Source organism: Peromyscus maniculatus, chromosome 19 (assembly GCF_049852395.1).
Source record: "Peromyscus maniculatus bairdii isolate BWxNUB_F1_BW_parent chromosome 19, HU_Pman_BW_mat_3.1, whole genome shotgun sequence".
NCBI lineage: Eukaryota > Metazoa > Chordata > Mammalia > Rodentia > Cricetidae > Peromyscus > Peromyscus maniculatus.
Window position 1 is genome coordinate 65,036,252 of NC_134870.1, and position 22,368 is coordinate 65,058,619.

A 22,368-nucleotide genomic window follows, 5' to 3' on the forward strand; every position below is an offset into this window, starting at 1 on the left:
TTGTGTATTTTTAACATGAATCAGGAAAAAAAAAATCCATTGGAGAACAAAGTACTAAATATTAACAAAATAACGGGACAAGACAATTGGATCCAGTCAACACTGTTTATTGAATGCCTTTGATGTTCTAGGCACTGACTTAGTAATAAAGGGGTACAGAAGCAGACACAGCTCTGCCCTTGTGTGGCTTACAGAGCTGCTGTGAAGGAGAAACATCACATACAGAGGCAAAACGAAGCTGTGAGTGACAAGTGCCAGGAAGATGGCTGTAGGTGCTGAGAAAAAGACACCACCTAGCAGGAGCTGGGCAGGCATAGTCCACGACGAGGCCTGACAGCAGAGCTGTGGCCTGAAGGTTCACTAGGTCGATTTGGGGAATGGCTAATGCTAGTTCAGGTGAAGGAAGCAGGCTACTGAAGGCTCTGGAACATCAGGAAACCTTGGTCAAGGACTGAAAGGTGGCCCACACAGCTGGGGCTGCAAACTTGAGTAGCACTGGGTGGTAAGATTAAGTTAGAGAGATGAGTGAAGCCAGACCACTGCGAAGTTTCAAGTCGGGGAGAGATGGCAAAAATTTACATTTCGGGGAAAGAACCACCACTCTGGCTACAGCACAGATGGTAAACAGGAATGTTACAAGGACTTGAGCTGAACTGTCAGCTGCCTGGAATACTGATGTGGAGACAACTAGTTATTCAGAGAAGTGGTTTATCGCTATGGGTGCTGTGATGCACCTCTATACTAAATGGATATATACATACAGGTCACAACACCCTTCATGCCAGTGACTCCAAAGCCACCAACAAAAGGGGTAAGTCTTTCCTCCCCAAACTTCCTACCCTCTCTGCCAAGGTGGCTTTCTTTACTTAGAAAAGTTATTAGTACATATTAATTGTACAAAACAGCGAGTTTCATTGTTACATTTTCATACATTCTTACAATCTGAATCCACTTTTAACCATTCGTCTTCCCTCCTCTACCCCCTTGTTTTTTTGGGGTGTGGTGGTCAAGTGGGGACCTAGGAATCAAACACACTACTACCCCATAGTCTCTCCTTAAACTTAGCTCTCTGTCAAGAGAGAATATCCAAAGTCACCACTAGCGCTTCCTCTTTAATATTCCTTATAAAACACAAAATAAACAAAAACTCCATGTATTTGGGCTTTGGGATGTGGCTCAGTTGGTGGAGTATTTGCTTAGCAGGCACAAAGTCCCGGGTTCCATCCCCAGCGCCACTCAAACCTGGTATGGTGGCACATGACTGCTACCACAGCATTCTGGAAGTGGAGGCAGAAGCATCAGAAGTTCAAGGTCATCCTTGGCTACACAGCAAGTTCAAGGTTAGTCTGGGCTACATGAGACCCCCATCTCAAAGGAAAAGAGGAAAGAGAAAGAGGGGAGGCAATATTCCCACCAATGGCCTTCCTTAGTTCATTAGCCCTCAAATCTGCTAGTAAGGGCAGATCTAGTACATTTCACCACAAGCATACACCTCTGTAAGATAAGTGTCATCACTGTCTATTTGTGATGGATACACTAGAAAAAGGGATTTTTATTTCATTAATAATAGAAAAAGTAGCAAAATTTCAAGGTGGCATCAGAATATTCAAAGAAATCAGAGTTGAATTATGAGTATTAACTTAAAGGCATAATAAGGATATTTGCACGAGGAGGCAAAAATCATCTTTGCTTTTTATACTACAGATCAAACCCAGTGCCTCGGACACGCTAACCACCAAGCTACACTCTCAGCCTAAAATTTATAAAACTTTCTTGGGAAAGAAACATTCAAAACATGGTTAGATTATAAGTGCATGCTTATAACCCCAGCTCTTAAGCAGGAGTTCTGTAAGCTTGAGGCCAGGTTGGGCTACACCTTGAGACTTGTTAAAAAGGGAGAGAGAAGATGGAGAGAGGGTGGGACTTGAGAGAGGGTTTTAAATTGATGAAGTCATATCTTCATAGAGTAATAAAACAGGCCACTCCTGTGTGGTGGTTAGGATGTGAATAAGATACATGAAAATGTATCTTATAAGTCAGATTTATTTCTTTCTGTCCTTTTTTTCTTCTTCTGAGATGAAGTCTTACTATGTAGCCAGACTCTCCTGGATCTCACAAATGCAAAGGAAACAGGTTTGAGCCGCCATGCCCGACTAAGACGTCACTAACATCCAGAGAGAGCTGGAAAGAAGGACTGACTTGGGGATACAGAGATCTGAACAGAAGAACTCCAGTCAGCTTGGGTTAGTACTTCTACTAACAGAAAACAACCTCAGTGCTCCAAGATCCAACTCTAAAATGAAATAAAATCACTAAATTCATACTTTCAGAGACCATTTAATGCTGTAGAAAATGCTAATGAAAACAGTAGTTAAGGACTTGTCTGTTAGTGAGCATTTTATTTTGAAGCCCTATAATCAGTGTTTCTCTACATCACTCATCTACTTGCCCCTTTATGATTTTCATTATTTTTATTGTGCCAAAAATAATACCTCAGAGTTTCTTACCGAGGATTTTTTGATAATAAACTCCTAGTTTTTGTTTATCCAATAAAATATCTTTATTTTAAGAAAATAGTGGAGGGAGGCCAGCCTTCATGTAAAAATATGCATGAATAAACTATACACATACACAAACATATGTATAAGAATCTATAAAACATCTATCTATATATATACCCTCAATTTAAGTACATAGAAAAAGAAAAAGACTTTTTTTCTCCGAGGCTAGTCCAGCCCTCATGTCTTTCAGGATCACGCAGGGGGCTTTAGCAATGCAGTGTCAGGGTCCGCGCTGACTCCTGACTCCGTCTATGGAAGCAGAGCCACAGCTCTCTGTCCTCCTCCACACTCAGCTCACGGCACAGCTCCAGGGCCCTAGACCTGAAGCAGATACTCACCCTGGGTGGTGGAATCGTGAATATTTCTCCCCACAGTTATAAACTTCACTTGATGACTCATTTTTTCCAAATAACACTTGATGTGGCATTTCATTCTAACATGCCTATCCTTTACCATCTACTGGAAGATTTAGCTTATCTATTAATTCAACCTATTACATCACTAATTTTGGCAAAGCATATATTCACATTGGGAATACAAGTTTTGTGTCTCTGAACAGGCCTAGAATTTCGAGGTCATTGTTATGCAGTACTAACCCAAACTGTGCAAAACATATGGCATTCATGACTCCCACTGACTAAACTACTGTGGAGCCACCACCTCCCCTCAATTACTGCAACAAGAAAAAAAAAACTCCATATCTAATTCATAGTAGATTGCCCAGGACCATGTGTTGAAAGAATCCAGAATGTTGAATAAAATGCTAAGATAAAACCTAGTGCAAACCTGCATTGACTAGTCCAATGATACCCCCAACACGTTGTCATCAATACTGCCCGAAGACTGCCTTCCTACATTTCTCTCTGTGTCAGGAACACAGATTCTACGCAAACTGCCAAAATGCCAGTTTTAGCCAAGAGGACCCAATCCTAGATACTTTGCCGATAATGGCAGTTAAGCTGGGCAAAGCTGAGTCCGACACTGGGTGGAGTATTGGCTTCTATCTGTGGCAGAGACACAAAGGAGTACCCCTGAAAAATCGATTATTTTGTCACATCTGCACTTTAAGAAGGATGCTGGATATTTTTATCATTTAAAAATGATTTACTGTTAAAAATCCTGTTCCCTCTCACTACTGAGTCAGCTCAGCAAACCAACTCCATCTTTAGGATTATTAGGGCCAAAATAATTTTAAGGAAAAAAAAAATCCAAAACCTAAAGAAAAAAATTGCTCATCACCACCACCACCAACAAAAGCCTTAGCACAGGTCTGGTAATACAGGCACAACCGTGTCCACGTTTATGCATTCAGGAGCACTGGCTTCCTTTCTTGATTGGAATGCCAATCACCATGAAATCTTCTGCCAGAGTCACTTCCTGGAGCCCTAGCACTGACTCCGCTTGCTTTCTCAGTTCGACAATGCCATCCGTCTCTCCTTCCCTAGTCAAGGCTATTGGTTTGTATCTCTGACTGAAGTGAGTTAGAACCAGCCTCTTCGCACGGCACAGCTTTGCAAATGTTGCTGCCATCTGCGGTGTGCTGTGGCCATGCTCTTTTGCTTTGTCCATCTGAGAATCATCCAGAGTTGCTTCATGGATCAACAGGTCTGCTTCAAAGCACAGCTTCACTCCTCCATCACCCACAACCCCAGAACAGTCACCCAGTATGCAGATTTTTCTTCCAACCATAGGCTTTTTTAAGACGTCTTGGGGAGAAATTGTAACTCCATTATCCAAAACAACAGAAATTCCATTTTTCAGTTTCCCGTAGGCAGGACCTGGGGGTACACCTGATAATGAAACAGATTACACTACATCAGAGATATGGAATCATGGTTTGTAAAGAGACAACTTTTACAGCATAGCAAACAGCAAACAGCAAAGGTATCTCCCGGGGTCTGGAGAGAGGTGGCTTGGCAGATAAGAGCACTTGCTGCTCTTCCAGAGGACCTGGAGTCAGTTCCCAGCACCCACATGGCAGCTCACAACTGTCTGTAACTCCAGTTCCAGGGCCTCTGAGGGTGCCAGACATATATATGGTGCACAGACATAATGCAGACAAAACACCCATACACATAAAATAAAATTTAAAAATTAGAGGCATCCAATTATTTTCAAAACTTCAAGAAATGCTTTTCTGTTTGTAGACAACTGGTTATTTAAACATTTTAAAAGTTCAGTGCTGACTGTTGTTATGAACAATGGCTTTATGCTGGAAACCTTTTCCTAGCACATGTATGAGCTGACTGTTAAGCTCTGAAGTATTACTTAGGCCTTACTATGCTCGAGATACCAGCTTTGATTTTCTGTTCTGCATGAGAATAACAGTTCTTGGGGATCCTTTACTTACTACGACATTAAAGAGTGGATCTAAATAAACACATAATCAGTATCTCTGGTCAGAACAAGTGTCTATGAACTGACTGACTAAATAAAAAACTTGTTAGACAGGACTACTGGGATCCCAAGTTTGAGACAGGGGGATTAAGGTTAAGCAGGTTAAGACCCTTGCAGCCAAGGCTAACAACCTCAGGTTGGTACCGAGACCCACATAGAAGGAGAGAACTGACTCCCAAAAGCTGTCCCTGACCTCTACTGCATACCATGGCAAACACACATGCACACACACCAAGCAAAACAACCAAAAACAAGGTCAAGGGGTAGTTCAGGCAATCATACATGATCAATCTTCTTGGTATATGGTAGCAGTTCCAGATTTTCAAGCTTCAGTGTTATTTAATATAGACTAATTGTGGATAATACTTACAAACAAATACATGGTCAACACAGATTTTCAACAAAGATCATGTTTAAAGTTTCCAAATATAACCATTTACACAATGACAAAAATACCTTCGACCTATATCAGTTTCCTCATTATCTAGTATATTGTTTTAGTAGGGGAAAATAACTAAGCATTAGATGAATCACTACTATTCTTTCAACAGGAATAGTCACGCCATGCCAGGTGTCGTGGTGAGACCAGGAAAAGACCTCCATTTCTTGGGTCTCCTCACTTATGCATCATGGCCTCACATGGAGAAATTACAAATTCTTCGAGGACCTTTGCCCATCTTTGTGTGTTTCCTTTCCACTATGATGAACCATGACATGTAGACTAGTTAAGGTGCAATGTTCTGAATGCCAAATTAATTCAATCAAGATTGAATGAGTAAGCAAGGTGGATAAAAAGGAAACTCTTGGGGTAGCTGGCTGCTACTGTAAAGTAAAGACCCATGGCAAAAATCCTTACACTGAAGATATCATTGAAGAGCCAAGGAGATGCCTCAGTGGGCAGAGTGCCTGCTGGGCAAGGATGAGGACCTGAGTTCAGACCCCAGCACCCATGTCAAACCCAGGTGTGTTGGTGTGCATCTGTAACCTCAGCACTGGGGAACAGAAAGAGGTGGATCCTAGGGTCTTGCTGGGTAGCCAATCTAGCCAAAATAATGAGCTCTAGGTTCAGTGAGAGACTCTGTATCAAAAAGGTAGAGAGTAGTTGAGGGCCCCTGATGTCAACCTCTGACCTCTGCATGCACATGCATGGATGAGAGGACACACACACCTCACACAAAGATGTCATTGAAAACATACCTGAGGACTATGTATATTTCCAATTCCAATCAATCTTGAGGAAGAGGCTGGAGGATCATGAATTTGAATTTGAGCTACATAGTGAGTTGTAGGCCAGGCTGGGCTACAGAGTGAAACCCTGTATCAAACAAAAATAAAAATAGGAACAGATTTAAAAAAACAAAAACACAACAACTTCAAAAATAAGACATGAAGATTTGGAGTATAGCTTCCTGGGAGAGCACATGGGCTTGAACCCTAGCATGGCCAAAATAAAACAAAAAAGAAAAGCACAAGGAAATAAAAATAAGTCCTGGACTTACCAGCTCAATTCAAACCACCCTGCCAACCAAGTCAGAGCTGGGCCTGGTCATACAGGCTGCACCCCAGCTTCTCAGAATGATCTCACATTCAAAGCCACCTTGGGCAACTTAGTGAGAATCTGGCTCAGGTGAAAAGACGAACAAGTTGGAGATCTAGCTCAGTGGAAGACAGTGCTTGCTTAGCATGTGTCCTAGATTCAATTCCCAGTGTAGCCAAAAGGAAAGAAAAAGGAATGTGAATCTAGGAAGCTAACAAGAAAAGATTCAAATATATTAAGTATTCGAGTTTTGTTCTGAGTAGCATCTTTGGACCCTAAAGATATTCCTTAATAAGCCAATTTGGGCCAAGGAAGTGAGTGCTTACTGTGACCACACAGGAAATAGGCTCCCCTGACACTCCCAGTGGCTTCCGCTAAAACAGCTCAGATAAAGAGAAAGCAAGGCAGACTCACCGAGGTCTTTCAGCTTCTGTGCATTGAGTTTACCTGCACGTTTCTTTTCCGTAACTGAAAAGCCAAAAGATGGAATTCTGTGAAAGAGGCGAAATGCCTTTACAACAAACTGCTCGTCATCAACCAGACAGTAGGAGTTTTCTTCTGTGTCTAACAAGATAGTTCGTCCCTGTCCTTTGGGAGAGCTGTCTGCTTCATTCACATGGGCAAATTCTTTTAGTTCCTCCACAGGACACTGATCAGCTGTAGGCACTATCTCATGGACCACATAAGGAAAAACCAACTCTGTGTGAGAGAGCTCCATGGTTCTCCAGATGAAATCCCGAAGTCCTACAGGGCCATAGATTTCAATAGGCTGCCTTGTGACCACAGAGCCACTCTGTAGGCTGATCGTACAAAGGAGGCCCGGGAGGCCGAAGAAGTGGTCTCCATGAAGATGTGTGATGAAGATCTTGGTAATTCTCCCTTTTGATTGAGACAGAGAAATATATTAGGAAACTTTTCAGAAATAAAAACCAAGACAAAACTATTCGACTCAGCATCCCCACCTCTCAGCCCCACGCTGGAAGTTAACCCTGTGCATACTACACAGTTGGTCTACCACTGCGCTGCCACCGAAGAACATCCTCAGTTCCACAAACAAAGCAACTTAAAACAAGCCTAAGAACTTACATATAAAGCAGTAAACTGAAATTAGATGTTCTGTGTGTTACCATACACTTATTTATTCCTTTCATTTTGCTGCGTGACTTCAGAAAAAAGAAAGATACAGTCGGGTTGGTTGGTTAGTTGGTTAGTTGGCTGGTTGGTTGATTGGTTTTGTTTATGTGTGTCTGTGTGGGGGTGTATGGGGTATTGGGTGTGTAGTCTATGCAATGAATATGTGGATATATATGCATGTAGAGACCAGAGGAGGAGTTTGGGAGTCTTCCTCTATGGCTCTCTACCTTATTATCTTGAGACAGAGTCTCTCAGAAACCAAAAGCTCATCATTTGGCTTGGCTGGATGACCAATGAGCTCCCAGAATCTGCCTCCCTGACTACCCACTAATGCTAGGGTTATAGGCACCACACAGACATATCCAGCTTTTCACATAGATGAGGGATTTGAACTCAGGACCTCATGCTAGACAGCAAGCATTCTTGCCCTTGAGACATCTATCCAGCCCTACTTGGTTGCTTTCTGAGACAAGCTCTTACTCTATAGCCCATGCTAGCCTGGAACTCACTATGTAATCCAGGCAGCCTTGAACTTGTGGCAATTCTCCTGCCTTAGCCTTCCAAGTGATAGGATTATAGGCGTGAACTACCAAGGCCAGCTTCACAGGATAGTTTAAATACGATAGTATTTTTTTTCTATGAAAATCTTCAAATTCAGTGTTTTACAGCTTTTCAAGTGTTTTCCTACATATTCTCACATTCCAAATGTGAAATATAAAAGCACACCAAGATAACCCACTTAACTAAATGGGCCTCGCCGGGTGTGGTGGCGCACGCCTTTAATCCCAGCACTCGGGAGGCAGAGGCAGGCGGATCTCTGTGAGTTCGAGGCCAGCCTGGACTACCAAGTGAGCTCCAGGAAAGGCGCAAAGCTACACAGAGAAACCCTGTCTCGAAAAAACCAAAAAAAAAAAAAAACTAAATGGGCCTCAAGTGTCAAAGCATCTTTCCAGCCACACTGTCCCCTATCAGTCCCACTGAGATGAGCAAACATGTACATAATGTAAAATGGAGTGTTCCGTGGCTCTAATTGACTGTTTCAAGCCTAAACCCAAAACTGCCTTCTAAGGTCTCCTTGCTGGACAGGGATTCACTAACAAAGACTGAGCTATGTGTCCTAGTGAGGCTGTGGAGGACAGGACAAACAGGACACAGACTGGGAGAAGGAAGACTAAGAAAACTAGAAGAGGAATGAGGCAGGAATGAGGAAGGTCGTGGACATCAGATGCCAGCATGCAGGCTACAGTAGATCCCTGATCAGACCGCACAAGGGCCCAGGGGCCCAACTCTTGTTTCCAGGCTGAACCTACACACCAGCTTTTTCGTGCACACTGGCTTGGGTTGTAACTTGATTTAGCTAATGACAAACTGAATTCACTGCTGGTAAATGGCAGGATGCCACATCAGCATTTTCTGAGATGCACCACAGGCATTTTGAAAGTAACAATCACAACCAGTACATTTCCAGTAGAACAGGCTCAAGGGCCACCTATCTGAAGTATATGATACCATAAAAGTACAGGAGCAGTTTATTGATACCATAAAAGAACAGGAACAGTTTATCACACTGTGATTTGTTCTGACAGCAAATGCTCTCATAGCACAGCTTCCCAGAATGACTACGCCCAGGCTGGCTCAGAGGCTGACGTGGGTCCTTGAGGACCCCCTCCCCCAGGATGTGCTCTCTAGTTCCACAAGGTTTCTCTCTATAGATGTCTTCCACACGTCGCCTTTGCTCTTCTCCAGGTTTGTTTTGTAATTTCTGTATGGTGCTGGAGATTCAATCTAGGGTGCCACACACACTTGGCAGGCGCTCTCTCACAGAGCTATACCCCCAGGCCTCTTGTGAGCCTTCATTTTGCTGTTTTTTTTTTTTTTCAACTTCAAATGAAAGGATATTCCTTAAATTTCCCCATTTTTCCCTTTCAGGCTGTCTCTCAATATGACCCAAGGGCTCTAGAAACAAAAGAATTACAGCAGCCACTGAGTCCAGGTCCCATGTTGGCCTCAAAACTGCCAACATCAGACTTTCTAGGTCTCCTCACTCTATCTACTGCAAAACAAAGCCAAGTGCAGCACACAAAGGGAGAGAGAACTGCTTCCCACAGTAACCAGTTCTTTCATTTTCAGGAAATGTGATTTCTGAGAGACAAGGAATGGCAACCACAGTTATGAAAGGTATGAGGAAGCTATCCGATGAAGAGTAAAAATCACACTCGATTCCTTTCCCCTAAGAAGAAGGAAGTGGTGGGGAAACACTGGCCACAGAGAAGCAGAACACTAGGCATCCTTAGTTGGACATGATAATGCAACTAAATATACTGTCCCACAGTGTATGATATATCTGTTCAGCTAAAACAAAAAGCAGCTAATGTCAAGCAAAGTGTGGTTCCATTTAGGCAAATTACACATACTTTTATACATATCCATACCATTACCACATCTGTATTCATAGAAAATGTACCTGTGGGAGCTATGGACATTTACTCAGTAGAGTGTTTGCCTATCACCCATTCACAAAGCTGTGAATTCACTCCCCAGTACTACATGAAACTGGATGTTACGGTGCATGCCTATAATCCCAGCACTTGGATGTAGAGGCAGGAGGACTGATAGTCAAAGTCATGGGCTATGTAACAAGTTCAACGCTTCCTGGACTATATGGAACTCTGCCTCCTAGAAAAGAGAGAGAGGTGTGTGTATGTGTGTTGGGGTGGAGGGCACGTCTGTGTGAAGAAGACTTGGGCTTTGCTTATTTATACATTTTAGTTTTGTTTTATTTGAATTTCTTCAATAAAAATATGCATTCAAAAATTTTCTAATTAAGTTTTGTTCTTTTGAGACAAGGTCTCACGTAGCTCAGGCTTGACTCAAATATAGAGGATAACCTTGAACTCCTAATCCTTTGGCTACTACAACCTAAATACTAGGCTAACAGGAATGTGTCAGTCACCAGAGCAGCCACAGCAACGTGTTTTTCTTCCTTCCCTTCCTCCCTCCAACTCTAGCTCCCCCCCCACCCCATATACTCTTAAAATGGGCCAGGTCTACTATTCCAACGACAAATTCAAGGCCTTCCTGGACTACTGAGTGAATTCCAGAATAGTCAATGGGTAACTTAGCAAAATCTTATCTCAAAATAAAAACCTAGAAAAGTAAAAAGTACTAGGATTTGGCTCAGTGGTAGAGTGCTCAATTGTCATATTACACACACACACACACACACACACACACACAGAGACGCACACACGCATATATATAATTTAATTTTTTTCTTTTTTTAGTGTTGGAGGCTGAACTCAAGGTCTTGCACATAGTCCCATTTTTAAATTTTACCATTGTGTTAAGATTGTGCTTTTGTAATGCTTTTAGAAATCACTTAATCCTCATTTCTTTTGCTTTGTTGATTTTGGTTTCCACGATGGGGACTGGAACATGGTGGTACACATCCTAAGCATGCATTCTACCACAATTAGTGCCCCCTCTTTCAGGCTGCAAGTATTTAAAAATCCCTCCTTTGTTTCCTATATCTACATGACTGACAGCTTCTGGTCCCTGGACACTAGAAGTATGTTTCTTTAAATACCAAGTGCACACCCTCTGATGAGCTGTAGCAACTGTGATTTATCAAGACCTCAGAAGTGGGAGCCCCTAAATGTCCATCTGTTCACAATGAACAGGGGCTTGTGAGGCATTTACCAGGCACCCAGGTGTCACTAGACCTACCTGACTGCACATCAACGTGCAAGCACAAAAACAAACTACTTACATAGCATAGTTCCAGACACTAATGACGCTCTTAATAAAAATAGTATAAAATAAAGGAGTGACTAGGGGAGGGAGAGGATACTTAACCCAGGAGGTTCAGAAAATCCCGAGGAAAGAGCCTTTGAGATGAGACTTAAATGATGAAAACCTGAAAAGTGATGAGCTATTAGAAATTATTTTTAAAGATTTAAATGGTGAGAAGGAAGCAGCCATGTAGGACACAAATTATTTAATATATATAATTCCTTCAATTGTTTTTGGAGACAAGGTCTCACTGTGTAGCTCAGGCTGCCCTCTAACTCACAATCCTCTCTACCTCCTGAGTTCTGGGATTCCAGGCAAGTACCACATACCTGCTTTATGACATTTCTCTTAGGCAGTTTGTATGCCTGTTCTTTGGGACAAGAAAAGCAAATTTAAGCCTGCTGCTCTGCTAAGGTCAAGCCTGAGATACAACTGGACCTAACACCAGGTCTGCCTGGCTCAGGCTGCGAGTTTTGAACACGGGGTTCCTCTGCCTCCAGGGGCTAGTCTTGGCTACTCCACTCCCTCAACTGGACTTCCCTTCTCGCCAGGCCAGGGGTTTCCCCTCTCTCAGCAATTCAGAGATAACCTTGTCTGAGAGGGCTACCGTGATCGCAGGAGGAGTAGCAGTGTCCTCCTCGTCTGCCCCTCTCCTGCCCTTTGCACTCTCCCAGAACACTGTCTCCTGGTGGAGGGCAGCGTGGCCACCACTCCCTGGTTAGGACAGGGTCCATCTGCTACACCACTTGTCTCTCGATATCCTGCATGCCCAGGCCTTCGTAAATCCTTCCCTCACACTCACAGGCCAAGTGAGAAGCAAGTAAAGGCACATAGGACATTCAGCAGGCACTGCTGGATGCCCGATACTCTTTCAAGGCTTGTCAGACAGAGCTCTGGTTCAGAAGTGGATGCTTCCTTAGGGCTTTTATGGAAGAGTCAAGAGTCAATACATGAAACATGACCGAGGGGAAATCTGAGTAAGTGGGATGCACACTGACCTGCTTTAAGTTGGCTTTTCATAAGTTGAGTCTGTGTCCCCTCCCCACAGTCAAAGAGCCAGCACTCGCCCTCACACCGAAGAACCACAGCTGAGGCACCCCGGGTTGGGGACGGATATGCTGCTCCTGTCCCAAGGAAAGTCACATCCATAGACATCTTCCACCCTGCAACAGAAATATCACTGGGGGTTATTAAAAAATCACTGCACCAAAACACATTCCTCTGAGATTTACTGACTGATGGAGTGATTGTTTGATTTTTGGTGCTAGGATTGAACCCAGATCTTCACACTTGCTGAACATGAGCTCTATCTACATGGAGCTATACCTTTGATCCCTAGTTATTTTCTGGTTAAAATGATCTGTTTGGTGGTTTAAAATAGTGCCAGTACTCTACCACTGAACTACAGCCCCAGGCCTGCTTATGTCTTAACTGGTTAAAACTACAGGTCACCAGACCTTATATAACCGCACACACATGGGCACGGACATGCATGTATGCTCGCGCGCGCGCGCGCGCGCGCACACACACACACACACACACACACACACACACACACCGCTACAGTTCTGGGACTCAGCAGGTTAAGCCACTTGCCACTACACTGACAACCCGAGTTTGACTCCTGAATCCACATGGTGGAGGGAACCAGGTCCTTGGTGCCCCCTTACCTCCACACTCCCTCCATACACAAATAAATCAATAAATATATATTTTTAAAATCCTATAGTTGAAGGGCTGGGCATTAGCTCAATGGGTAGAGCTCTTGCCCGGCACACACAAGGCTCTGGGCTTAGTACCTGGCACTACAAGTGAAGCACTATAGTTGAATTCCAACCCTACAACAGTCTAAAAAAGACAAACTACAGAGACAGTGAAAAGATGGGTGTTTGCCAGTGATACCAGGGAGAGGATTAACAGAGGAAGCACATTTGTAAGGAAACAAAGCCGTTCTATATGACAGCATCAACTCAGCAATGTCATTATATGGAAATGGGCATGTAACTGGTAAAGCACTTACCTAGCACATAGAAAGCTCTGGATTTGACCCCAGTACCACATATACAGACAGAGAAATGTTATTATGTATCGGTACACACAGCACACAACACAAAAATTCAAACAACATTTGTTAATAATTGTCAAAGCTGGCTCATGCACTTACCAGACTAATGTTAGTACAGAAGGAAATGGGGAGTGAAGGGTGAGAAGGTCTATGAGAAGGCTCCATACTTGTTTGTACTAGTTCATTTTTTAAAGTCCTGATAAACACTAAGCCCCACCTGGGTTTGGTTCTGGCTAAGATTCTGAACAAGAGATAGTATTTGATCATGCTCACCACGTGGTGGCCATGGTGACCAGCCCTTCCTCTGAAGGATCAGGGTGCTGGATAACAGTGTTGATACTTCACAGCAATGCAAATGGCGTCCTTCCCTCAAGGACAGAGTTCATGGTTGGTTAGAGTGCACCTCTGCCTTCTCCCCCAAGTGCCCTGCTCAAACACAGACCCGTGCACAGGCCAGAAGAGCTGCCATACGCTGGGACTGTATCTGCTCTTTTCAGTGATCTGCAACCCAGTCAATGTGCAGATTTCTGCCAACTCCTGGCACTAGTCTCACAAGCTCTAGGCACGGTGCCACCTCTGATCTGTGTCTGTGACTGGAGATGCGCGTCACACGCAATAAATGAGTTAGCTGCAACTTATGAATAACCACTTCCACACGAGATAGAAATTTAAATACAAAAAAAATGGTAAGATATGATTTAAAAATTAGAAGAGTGCTGCAGATACAGTTCGATGGGTGAGCCTTTGCCCTGCACGCAGGAGGCTCTGGTTCCATCCCCAACACTGGGTGGGGGGTCAGGAGAATGTCTTGGGGGAGTGAGAAAGTCTTCCTTGCAAAGGCAAGAAGCTCTGACATTTAAACACAATGTTATACCATTTTGTAACTTCTGTGTACCAAAAACTCAGTCAAATGACAGAAAAAGTAAACATCCACAAAACCTCAGGCTGAGAGAAAACACTCAGAAGGGGCAGAAAGAGTTTTTAGGAGTCAGATGACCAGGACTGTGGTGATATTTTGTTTGTGCTCTAACAAAGCTTGCCTGAAGATCAGAGGGTGGAGCTAGCCTTTAGTTAACCATAGAGGTCTGGAGGTCTGTATAGAAGGAGACAGGAAGTGATATGGCTGGGCGGAGAGAGGAATATAAGGTGGGTGGAGACAGGAGCTCGGCCCCTTTTTGGTTTGGGGAGCCGGAGAGGTAAGAGGTGACTTTGGCTGCTCCTCTGATCTTTCAGTATTTACCCCAATATCTGACTCCGGGTTTTTCTTATTAAGACCAATTAGAATTTGCGCTACACAGGATGCCTGCTGCTAGGTAGGGCCTTCCAAATGTGAGAGAAGCTGCACATGTGAAGTCTCAACAGCATGGCTGCCTAAACAGGGCTGCAAATGATAACACCAGTCCACATGGCCACATGGACGGCGGAAATTTCAAAAGGTGCCACCCCTAGATGACGAGCACAATCTATGGGTGCTTAGAGAGGAAGAATCTGTTTTCTTCAGAGACAAGCTACCTGACAGGTCATCTGCTGTGGATCCAGGGATGGGCCTGACTAAGGCACAAGGGAACAAAGAAAAGACAAACATACATAGACATACACAGATAGCTGGAGTTGGATGGACTGGGCTATCTGACGGACAGACCCAACAGCCAGAAGCTCGGTGTGTTTATTATATAGAGTTGAACAGAGGATTACTGCACATAGCTGAACCAGGAGGCAGGGTTATGGCATACAGCTGGATTGAGGAGGCAAGTTTAGCTAATCTCAGCAGGAGCAGTCTCTGTAGGGGGGCAGTCTTCAGACCTTAAAGGGGGATGGTGCTAAGGTGGACATCAGCACATACTGTCAACACTCACACCTGGACTCCTGAGGAAGGCTTGGCCATCCCACTGAGCCTCACCCTGGGTGGGGAGGGGTAGGTAGGCTTTGTGTTTTCCCCTTGGGTCTATGGCTATGGTCCATGACATGGGCCATGTCAACAGCACACACTCACTCAGGGCTTCCTCCACTCCCGTTAACCAATCCCAACTGGTCAGCCCTAAATACATGCACACATAAGCAACACTAAATGGATTCAGTAGGTTGTAGATACCTATTTGTCTGTATGTATGGAACAGTAGTAATTAAAGAAGAGGTCATGAATTTGTAGGAGGCAGCAGAGATGAATTGGAAGGGGAAAAGGGAGAGGTAGAAATATAAATACAGTACTTGTTATGAGATTCTCAAAATTTAAAGAAAGTGAAAATTGTTTTTAAGAGATTAAAGCCTCTTAAAATGTTTATGTGGTGCTAGAGAAGTGGTTCCTTGGGTAAGGGAGCTTGTAGCCCAGCCCGAAGACCTGAGTTCAATCCCCAGAACCCACAAGGTGGAAATAGAGTCACCTCTCACAAGCTGTCTTCTGACTGCCTCACGAGCCCTTTCCAGCTCACTTTAGTCTATGGAAATGCACTTAATAAAAAAAATACTGACACACACAAAAGTGAAGATATATACCAAATCATAGAATACATTAAAAAAACTAATAAGCATTAAAAGTGCTCAGCAAATTAAAGAACAAAGAGACTCAATTCCCCACACATCAGCTGGCAGCTACTAATCAAGCCATGCCAGCCAGAGCTACTTGGGGTGATGGGAAATGGGGAAACAGATGTAATTACAAGTTACTGATGGTGGAGGGGTGAATTGCTGTTACACTCTGGGATAATAATTTGACAAATATTGCCAGTAATGATAGTGTTGATAATAAATCCAAGCAATCTCATTTTCTGGAATCTAGCTTATAGAAATAAATATTTATGTATAATAATGCTTACTTTGGTGCTTCTGGGTAGGCTAAAATATAGAAGCAATTTCTATGTCAACAGGAAAATTACTAGTGTATGTTCTTAATATTAATTATTCTACTGAATTACATTCTATAGGTAAACACTCTGATCTGTAACTACCAGGATAACAATGGGAAAATTATAAATGGTTACAATATAATCTTGTTCTAGAACAATGCTCCAAGCCCTACACTTACATAAGACAGTGTGGGGAAAGGGTAAACAACATCATTAATGCTGGCGGTCTCCTGGATCTTTGGAATGATGGGAGATGGACAGGACAATGTCTGGTAACTTACATATTTGTTTTCAGCTGCAATGAGAAATGTTTTATTTATTTTTGCTTTGTATTTAATAGTGAATTTTTTAATGTAGCAAAAGGCCAAACATGTTTTTATAGCTACACAACATTTAGCTTTCCTTTCCATTTTGGGAAACAGCTCCCCACTCTTTGCCCTGCACACGCCTCACACACAAGGTGGTTATCTACACCCAAGCATTAGGGTTACTGTTAGCATCCCTTCCATGAGTTACTTCACCTTTCTGCCTCTAAGACTAAGCTTACCTTTTGACAATGAAGTAGTTTAGTGTGTACAGGCTTATTGCATTCCTTCCTTATTGCACTGCAATTTTCAAGAGGTAGGGATAACAGTCCATAGGAAGTTAACTTAGAGCTAGTAAAAGGCAGAAGGAAGAACAGGATATAATTGTTACTGGAATCTAAGGCTCATGCTGTTTGCCACTGCACTGAAAAACTGGAAGACAGAAACTGATGGAAAGAAATGAGTTTCTTTACAGTTCTGTCCAGAACTGGGGAAAGAGAAGTTCTCAATGTGTCTGTGCCTTGCCAAGAGCAGTGCTATTATTTATAGAAAAAGATGAATTGAAAGCCAGATGATATGTATATGTGAATTTAGCTATGAGTCCAAGTCATCAAAACTCAAATACATCTCAAGTCAGGGCTCTTCGGGTTGGGCATTTCCATTCTCAGACAGTATTTCCTAATCTCTCATCTGAGTCTTCTAAGCCTATTTTACATAATCATTTTGCAATCCTTAACGAATAATGGATGTAGACAAGAGGTTGGAAAAACTGGAAGCATATCATAATTATTCAGGCAGCTTGAAAACACCAATGACTAGTCCCATCCCAGAACTGTTAGATAGGAAATTCTGTAAGGCACATGTGTAGTAGTTTTCAAAGGAGCAGAGAGGTGGTTCCCCTGTAATTCTAACAGTCACATTTAGAACTATTTAGTGAGCATGTTAGGTGGTGCATACCTGTGATTCCAGCACTTACAAGGTGGAGCCAAGAGGATCTGGGAAACCAAAACCAGCTTCAGCTACGTAGCAACTTGAAGGCCAGATGGAGCTACATGAGATACTCTCAAACCAGCTTAGCAAATGAAACAAACAAGCAAGAACGCCTTGGTAGAAAACCATAACCCAAGGATCATAACCTGAAGTCATTAGTCAATGTTAAAATATGCTTTATTAAAAATTTCAGGCGGGGCATGATGGCACATGGCCTTAATACCAGCTATTGGAAGACAGAGGCAGGCAGATCTACAAATGGTCTACATAGCAAGCTCCAGGCCACCTAAGGCTACACAGTATGGACTTATCTTTAAAAAAACAAAACAAAAACACGAGTTGAAATTTTTCAGAGGCTAGAGAGATACCTCAGTTGAATGAAGTACCTGACACACAGCATGAGGATCTGTGTTCAGATCCCCAGCACTCACCTAAAAATCTGGATCTGGCAGGGGTGTCTATAACCCTAGGGCTGGGGAAGCAGGCAAGCAGATCCCTGGAACTCACTGACAACCAATCTAGACAATCTGTGACTGGAAAGACCTTGTCTCAAAAAATTAAGGTAGAGAGTAATCTGGAAGACATGCAACATTGACGTCTGGCCTCCACACACATTTGCACATACATGTGTACACAGGTGTGCACACACATCCACACACAAATTCCAACAGGGTGTGTTGATGAACACCTCAAATCCTAGCATGATGGGAGGCTAAAGTAGAGGGATTAAGAGTTTGAGGCCAGCAGGGCAGTGTGGCGCACGCCTTTAATCCCAGCACTCAGGAGGCAGAGCCAGGGGGATCTCTGTGAGTTCAAGGCAGCCTGCCTGGTCTACGGAGTGAGCTCTAGGACAGGCACTAAAACTACAGAGAAACCCTGTCTTGAAAAACCAAAAGTTTGAGGCCAACCTGGGCTAGAGAAACCCTGTCTTGAAACAAAAACAAGATTCCAAACACATGCAGAATTAGAAATGTCAGTATAATACATTGCCACAGAGTATTCACAAAACTTCAAATTATCAACTCCTGGGCAACCTTGATCCATCTACACTCCAACTTGATCCCCACTGCTCCAAAAGTACTTTCTCAGTGGTATGAGGTGCTTCCTACAGGATTGACACAGTGCTGGAATGTCTCCTTTTCTGATGTTAACAGCTACTAATGATCACTGGCAAGATCCATTATTTCATGGGCGTTGCTCCTAGGTGACAGTTCGGCCGCAGTTGTGAGTTGTTCCTTACTCAGTTATCTGCTTACCCCAAGGAGTGCTTTGTATATGAAAGATCCATGAAGAGAGGCAAGATCTTATTTAAATCTTGATAATGCAGCAGGAAATAAACAGGCCTCCATGCACACAGTAGGCCTCCATGAGGTTTTCTTGCCAAAAGTAGAACCAAAACCAGAAAAGGCTAAATACCACTTTACAAAAGAATTCCAGGGAGATTATTTTAAAAAAAGGGGGGCGTGCAATATGCAGGTTGCAGGAAAATATACATAGAACACATGGCTTGTACAAGGGGGAAAAAAGAGAAGGGATTAGGAGAGCAAAAGAGACGGAAGACATCACTGGTCTGAAATATGTGTACTTGCATGGCTCCTGATTTGGATTAACTGGTAAGGGAAGAGACAGTAGAGGAAATGTAAACACTAATTGGGTAATAGATGATAACATGAAAGGCTAACTAGACTGATGATGACTTTATGTTTAAAAAAAAAAAACCAGCTATCTTGTCTTATCGACAAGCATTTAGCAGATGCAACGGGACATTTCAGAATCGCTTTGAAACAGTGGGAAAGAGTACGGTAATGGGTGAAACAAGCTTGACCATGAATTGGGAATGTTTCTCCATATATGCTTGAAAATTTCTCCAATAAAAACTTTAAAAAAATAGACTCAATAATCAAAACCCTCCTGGTAGGTCAGGTGGCAAACAGCAACGATTTAAGCAATGGTGGTTTTGTGACATGCATCTCTCTAGGTATTAGGCATTAAATGAGAGCAAACCACATCCGGTCCCTGTCTTCTTGGACAAAAAAAAAAAAAAAAAAAAACAACACAAAACAAAAAACAGCTGCTCGCTTTCTCAAGACTCTCATCATCCACACGTTCGAGACAGTGCGTAGTAATGTCAGTCTTGACAAGGCTGTCACTTGTCACTTGGGGCCTGGCTGCAGATCACAATCTCTGCTGACCGAGGGGCCTCCCACAGCACCTGGGTGACCAGCGGAGACCAGCCGCTCCTCAGTGTCCAGGCTGGCCGTGTCAGGCCTGGGGTGCGGGAGGCTGAGGACGCCGCCCTTCGATGTTTTTTTTTTTTTTTTGGAGATTGCAGGAGCTGCGTGGGCCTGAGAGTGAGTGGCCAGGCCTGCGGCCACCGCAAGCCCGGGGCACCACGCGGCGCGTCCTCGCTGCCCGGCGCTCCCGGGACCTCTGCGCCCGCCCCGCGGGCCTGCGAGTTCCGAGGACGCGCGCCCGCCCCCCTCGGGCGTCCTGCCCCACTCACCCTCTCTGCGAGGCCCGCCGGAGCCGAGGGAGGCGCAGGCCGGCTCCGAGGCCCAGCAGTGCAGGAGCGGCGACGCGCGGCCGGAAGTGCGCCGCCCCGCGGTCCGGCGCTGCCGCTCTAGGCGCGCGGGAGGGTGCGCGGGAGGTCCGCGCTCGGTGGCCCCCGCCAGGCCAGTCGGACTGCACCGCCTGGATTTGGGGTGGGGGGGGTCGCGAGGTCGCGGGGTCCGTCCCCACCCACTTCCAAGTCTCCAAGGCGCTGCCGGCTGGGACCCCAAAGTGAAAACGTTTACTCTTCCGCCTTCGGTTTGATTCTCCTGCCCTGTTTTCCAGGCAAGAATGTTTTCCCTGATGTGCGGCACCTACGTGCGCTTCTCTTAAGTTTTTGAGTCTTTGGTTGGGATGAACCGCAAAACCAGAAAGTGTAAGCTTGTGCCTTGAGAGGAAAACACTTGGCATCGGAGTGCATTGTCAGCATAACCACGTGCCTCTTAAACCTCTGATCATATTTAAGGATTTTGTTTGGGTGTTTGTTTGTTTTGAGACAGGGTCTCACTATGTCACCCTGGCTAGGTGTGAACTTGCTGTGTAGACCATGCTAGCCTGGAACACACCGAAAACCATCTGTGTTTGCCTCTGCCTCCCGAGAGCGCCGGGATTAAAGGCGTACTCGTGTTTCAGTTTGCTATTTAGGAATAAACTTTTATCACAGCCGCAGAAATGAAGCTAGAACGCTGCTAACATTGGCTTCCGTGTTGTCTCGGTTCTTTGTTCCTGTTCTTCTGGCTGGAGATCTACCTGGTGTTTGATGAGTGCCACTGGCACCAAAGATAGTAATCTCTTAGATGGATCAGTGCCGCGTTCTTGCATTAGAAGGGACTTTATTGGCTCTTCCTGGAAGGCACGCCTGAGAGTGGATCACCGGCTTCTCGATCTCTAGCTCACATTCCTGTTCATGTGTGGGATAAGCCCAAATCTAAAACCTGTTAGGAATGGCTGCTTCTGTACTCTCTCGTGATCCTACATCGTAGACGCACTCTCTGTTCCTTTCCTATCTGCTCAAGGTGGTTGTTGGTACTCTTGTTTTCTCTCTGTCAAGCGAATAGCTTCAGCAAAGGGAACCCCGCCTCCTCACAGCTGATTTACTGGTCTGCTTCATAAATCTCCTCAAGGACAACTCTCCCTGCCTCCTTCCCCTCCTCAGTGCTGTGATTTAACCTCTGACTTTTCTCTTTGTGAGACTCCAATTCTGGGGGCTCACTAAATGATGTTTTGAAGAACTTCTGTAACTTTTAAGGCTCACATAGGTAAATTTAGACTTCAGGAGTTCTCATTCAAGTCTGTTCAAACCTCAGCTGCTCTGTGTGTCTGTCCTTAAACTTTTACACTGGACAGACAGTGGTGTCTGATCCAGGTGGGGAATTCTGCACCAGTTCCCCAGCTTTACACTAGATGGACCATGTGTCTGACCCATGAGGGTAAAAAATCACCTCTGAATCCACAGGGAATGATGTCCCTTGCCCAGTAGTGACTATCTTGGATGGGCCAGCAATTCCTGGCCCAGGGATGGAACTATCCCAGGTTGGCAACTAGATGGTCTGGTGTTTGATCCAAGAATCTATGCTTATTTTGTCTCCTTCCCTTTCCTTCTAGAAGCATGCATGGCTTAGCTTCATTATAAATTTTAAAAGTAAAACATTTTGGCCTAAAATGATTTTGAGAAAGGCATGTCCATCTTACAGGTACTTTCAGTCTGTAGGACGAGTTTCCCGTTTTGACTTTTATACGTTCAGTGGGTATCTCCTTGAGCCTTAATGATCAAGTTAGACTCTGTCCTTAAGATGCATGTCTAAGAAAAGGCCTTCCTTTGGTAATGTAAACTGAAGGTGAAGGATTGCCTGTGCTATAAAGAAAATAGATAAACTAACTTAAAACTGACAAGTGGGGAATCTAAATGAAAGGTACAAAATTTCGGCTTTTCTTTCTGTTTTTAAACATAGTTTTTTAAATTGATTCTTTGGGAATTTCACATCATGCACCCCAATCTCACTCATTTCTTCGTCCTTCCATATCGGCCTTCCACTCTTGTAGCGTCCCCCCAAAAGGAGATTTAAAAAGAAATAAAAATAAAAAGTAAAAAATAAAAAGACAAACAAAAATATTAATAAAAAACAAACAAACAAAAACTACTTCACTCCTCCATCTTTCCTGCTTCTCCTTCCCTTCCTCATTTGTCTTAGGG

At 43.9% G+C, this 22,368-nt stretch overlaps 1 protein-coding gene across 3 annotated transcripts; it reads right to left on the reverse strand.

Moving 5' to 3' along the window:
* Positions 1 to 91: 91 nt before the first annotated feature.
* Positions 92 to 20,259, reverse strand: Elac1 (elaC ribonuclease Z 1). Of its 3 annotated transcripts, none has more exons than XM_076555475.1 (4): positions 20,128 to 20,259; positions 12,420 to 12,584; positions 6,910 to 7,374; positions 92 to 4,351 (listed from the first exon to the last, which is right to left on the reverse strand). In XM_076555475.1, exons 2-4 carry the CDS (start codon positions 12,574 to 12,576, stop codon positions 3,870 to 3,872), a joined length of 1,104 nt encoding a protein of 367 aa, XP_076411590.1. In that variant the 5' UTR covers positions 12,577 to 12,584; positions 20,128 to 20,259; the 3' UTR covers positions 92 to 3,869. The 3 variants fall into 3 exon arrangements, with proteins under 3 accessions (XP_076411590.1, XP_076411592.1, XP_076411591.1); XM_076555477.1 differs by lacking the exon at positions 20,128 to 20,259 and adding an exon at positions 18,881 to 18,899; XM_076555476.1 differs by lacking the exon at positions 20,128 to 20,259 and adding an exon at positions 16,877 to 16,991.
* Between the last annotated feature and the right edge of the window lie 2,109 nt (positions 20,260 to 22,368).